This window comes from Aphis gossypii, chromosome 2, assembly GCF_020184175.1.
Source record: "Aphis gossypii isolate Hap1 chromosome 2, ASM2018417v2, whole genome shotgun sequence".
In the NCBI taxonomy this organism is placed as follows: domain Eukaryota; kingdom Metazoa; phylum Arthropoda; class Insecta; order Hemiptera; family Aphididae; genus Aphis; species Aphis gossypii.
The window spans coordinates 36,696,256-36,699,585 of record NC_065531.1 but is presented as its reverse complement, the minus strand read 5'-3'; the positions used below and the strand labels follow the sequence as shown (position 1 = coordinate 36,699,585).

The window sequence follows — 3,330 nt, the reverse complement described above, 5'->3', positions numbered from 1 at the left end:
TATGTGTATTATTTAAAAATCAAGTAACTACCTATACATATTTGTCTTCATTAATCACACATGACCCATCAGTTATAATTAAAAAAAAATTTAAAAGATTAAGACTAATTAATAGATGCCAAACAATTAACCACTATTCTGTGCTTATACGTGTACGGGATTGGTATGGGATCCAATTGTGTAGTATTGTAATATTGAAATGTTTTTATTTTTAAATTTAAACAATTAATATGGCATTATTTTTTACAATTCTATATAGTTAAATGTAAGTTTATTACCTAATGAAATTAAAAGTAAAAATATACTAATTATATTAGTATAGTTTATTTATATTTTATTTTTATATATTTATCAAATTCCTCAAAATGAGATTTTTCAAGATTAAATTTTATGAATAACCATGATAATATTAAATTTATTCAATAAAAATCAAACACACTATACAGCACTGATTAGTGAATAATTTATATATGTCTATTAAATATTTAAATATCATACAAACTATTTAGAAATTATTAATCAATTCCTTAAAAATAAATGTTCAAATCATTGTACAACATAACAATTGATAAAATATGAAAATAAAATAATATATAAATTAATATATATTTTTTCAGTTGCAGAATAAAGTTTGGAATGCATTTGGTAGCAATTCGACAATATCTGTAGTAATCATATTTCTGCCTTTTGCTTTAAACGCTATTTTATTTGTATGCCTAGTAAGTGCACTTGCTGCATAAGCAGCTAGAACTTCAGGATCTAATTCATCACAATAATGTGTTTGCTTGGAAGCCCAGTAAGCGAAAGTGCCCATACTTCCGGCTAATATATCTCCTTGGCCTCCACATCGTCTAGCCGAACCTGGTTCAGTACACACTAAAGTCCCTCTTATGTTTGCAATTACATCTTCAGCTCCTTTTAGAACTATTACATAATTACCTCCTAATTTATTCATAAGAGCCTGAACATCAGTCACTGTTGGTTCATATGTTTGACGCCCAATCAGTCTACTAGACAATTTAGTTAATTCGTGAACATTTGGCGTAAGATAAATACAACCATCATAAAATCGGAATGTTTCTGGTTCAATTACATTAAGAGAATCTGCATCAGCTATTATTGGCATTCTTTTGTTATTAAAATTTGATTCTCTACTGATGTGTTCAAAAATACGTCTAACAGCATCTTGAGCAATAGGGCTTGTACCAAGTCCCGGTCCAACAACTAGAGAGTGAAGTTTTTCTAACCAGGGCTTTAAACGGTCAATACAATCTGGACTGTCCAAATATGGCAACACGATAAGTTCTGGTGAATATGACTTTATGACTGGAGCAGCAGATTTGAAACAAAACACGTAAACAAGATCAGCTCCTGTACGTAACGCACTAATGGCTGCATAGTAGGGGGCTCCTGTGTATTCTTCACAACCTCCAATAACACCAATTCTTCCAGATTGTCCTTTATGAAGATTGTGCGATAAAATTGGTAGTAGAGTTTTGCATTTATTCATCATATTTATGTGTGAGGTCATTGTGCAAAATAATCTAAATACAAATAGTAAACAATAAGTAGTGTTAAAAAAAAAAAAAATTTTTAACATAAAAATAATAGTCTACCTATGATATGTTTTATCAAATTGGCAGTTTATTTTCAAATGTGTTTTGCTAGAGTAAAAAAAGTACAGTATAAAATATAAGTTTAATAACAGACACGGATATTTATTTGTCAATTACTTACGAAGTATTAACAAGTGTAACTATTCACATTTTACACCACGAATTACAACATACCTACCATCAACCCAATACCCAAACGTCCCAACGATAAATTAATGCCAAGACAATTATGAATTAATTATCTATTTTGTCATGATTAAAATATTATGATTTATACAATAAACATGATAAGGAGTTCCTCCAAAAAAAATAAAAAGAACTTCGGTGTAAATTTATATTAGCGCTCCAAGGGAATTAAATGTATACTAAATAGTAAATACGTAAATACATTAAAAATAGTAATTATTATACATTTTAATATTTTAATAATATAATGCAATGCATTTTTTAAAAAGCCATTTTAAAGCATATATAATAATACTATTGTTAACAAAATAGATTGAAAAAGTGATACATAAATTGTAAAAAGTAATAGAGAAATTAATATATTTTATATTTTTTTATTATACATAAAACATATAATTTTACATATAGGTAACCAGTTATTAGTTTTAATAGTTTTAATATAATTTTATATACCTATGTACCTATCAGTTGCGGATCTAGGATTTTCTCATAGGGGGGGGGATATAAAATATTTTCGTACATAACATGTATAGGTATATATTAAAAGCTTTATTCTACTAAATTTACAAAACAAGATTTATTTTCCACGGCCACGGGGGGGGATCTATCCTCCATATCCGTCACTGGTACCTATATTGTATATACATTTATTAGGGAAGAGAAAATATTCGCAGATTTTCGTGATTTTGACATATTTCGTAAACATTTGAACCATAGGCGCCGCCAGGAATTTTATCAGGGGGGTGCATTTGTGCATAGTATACCTACGGTGATTTCTAATTCTAATATACATTATATAATATTAGTAATTATTATATATATGATATAATAATAATAATTTATATTATTATTATTTGATATTATAAATATTATATTATATAATACCATTCAATTTTTTTATTTTTTTGAAAAGCCAGGGGGGTGCACGTGCACCCCCTGGCCCCTTGTACCCCCCTCGCGGCGCCCATGATTTGAACTATAAACGCTTATAAAAAAAAAATTATGATTAACGATTTTGTTTTAACTACATCAAGAACAACTCATCAGGAACCTTATATTAAATTTTCAAGTTTTTTTGGCCATCTAAAATTTTTTATTGACATCTCAAAAAATAATAAATAAGATATTTTGAAAATTTAACTGTATATAGATAACACTAATATAACAATTTTGTTAAAATTTCAAGTATTTACAGTAATTAGTTTTTGAGTTATTATTATATAAAATAATCGATTTGGTCGAAAACTGGTTTTGCGTAAAAATTCCTGTTTTCCGCACTTATTTTTTTGAAAGCTAAAAATGTTTTTTTTTCACCTCTGTAATGCACCAGGGATATTCACTTTGCCATCGGAAACTACCCCCGCAGTTTGAAATCGAAGCATTATTTCGACTATTCGATTAGTTATACCGTACGGGCTGTACACGGACACAAAAAACACACATCATTATGGATTCAATACATTCATCACTTCGCAGTCCGTTCAAAATATAAAAATTTAATAAATTATTGAAGTATTTAAAGATTTAC

The 3,330-nt window shown here is 28.1% G+C and overlaps 1 protein-coding gene across 1 annotated transcript; it reads right to left on the bottom strand.

Moving 5' to 3' along the window:
• Positions 1-395: 395 nt before the first annotated feature.
• Positions 396-1,919, bottom strand: LOC114130332 (ATP-dependent (S)-NAD(P)H-hydrate dehydratase). The gene is made up of 3 exons (XM_027995290.2): positions 1,738-1,919; positions 1,617-1,664; positions 396-1,544 (listed from the first exon to the last, which is right to left on the bottom strand). The coding sequence occupies exon 3, from the start codon at positions 1,529-1,531 to the stop codon at positions 614-616; it is 918 nt and encodes a 305-aa protein (XP_027851091.1). The 5' UTR covers positions 1,532-1,544; positions 1,617-1,664; positions 1,738-1,919; the 3' UTR covers positions 396-613.
• Between the last annotated feature and the right edge of the window lie 1,411 nt (positions 1,920-3,330).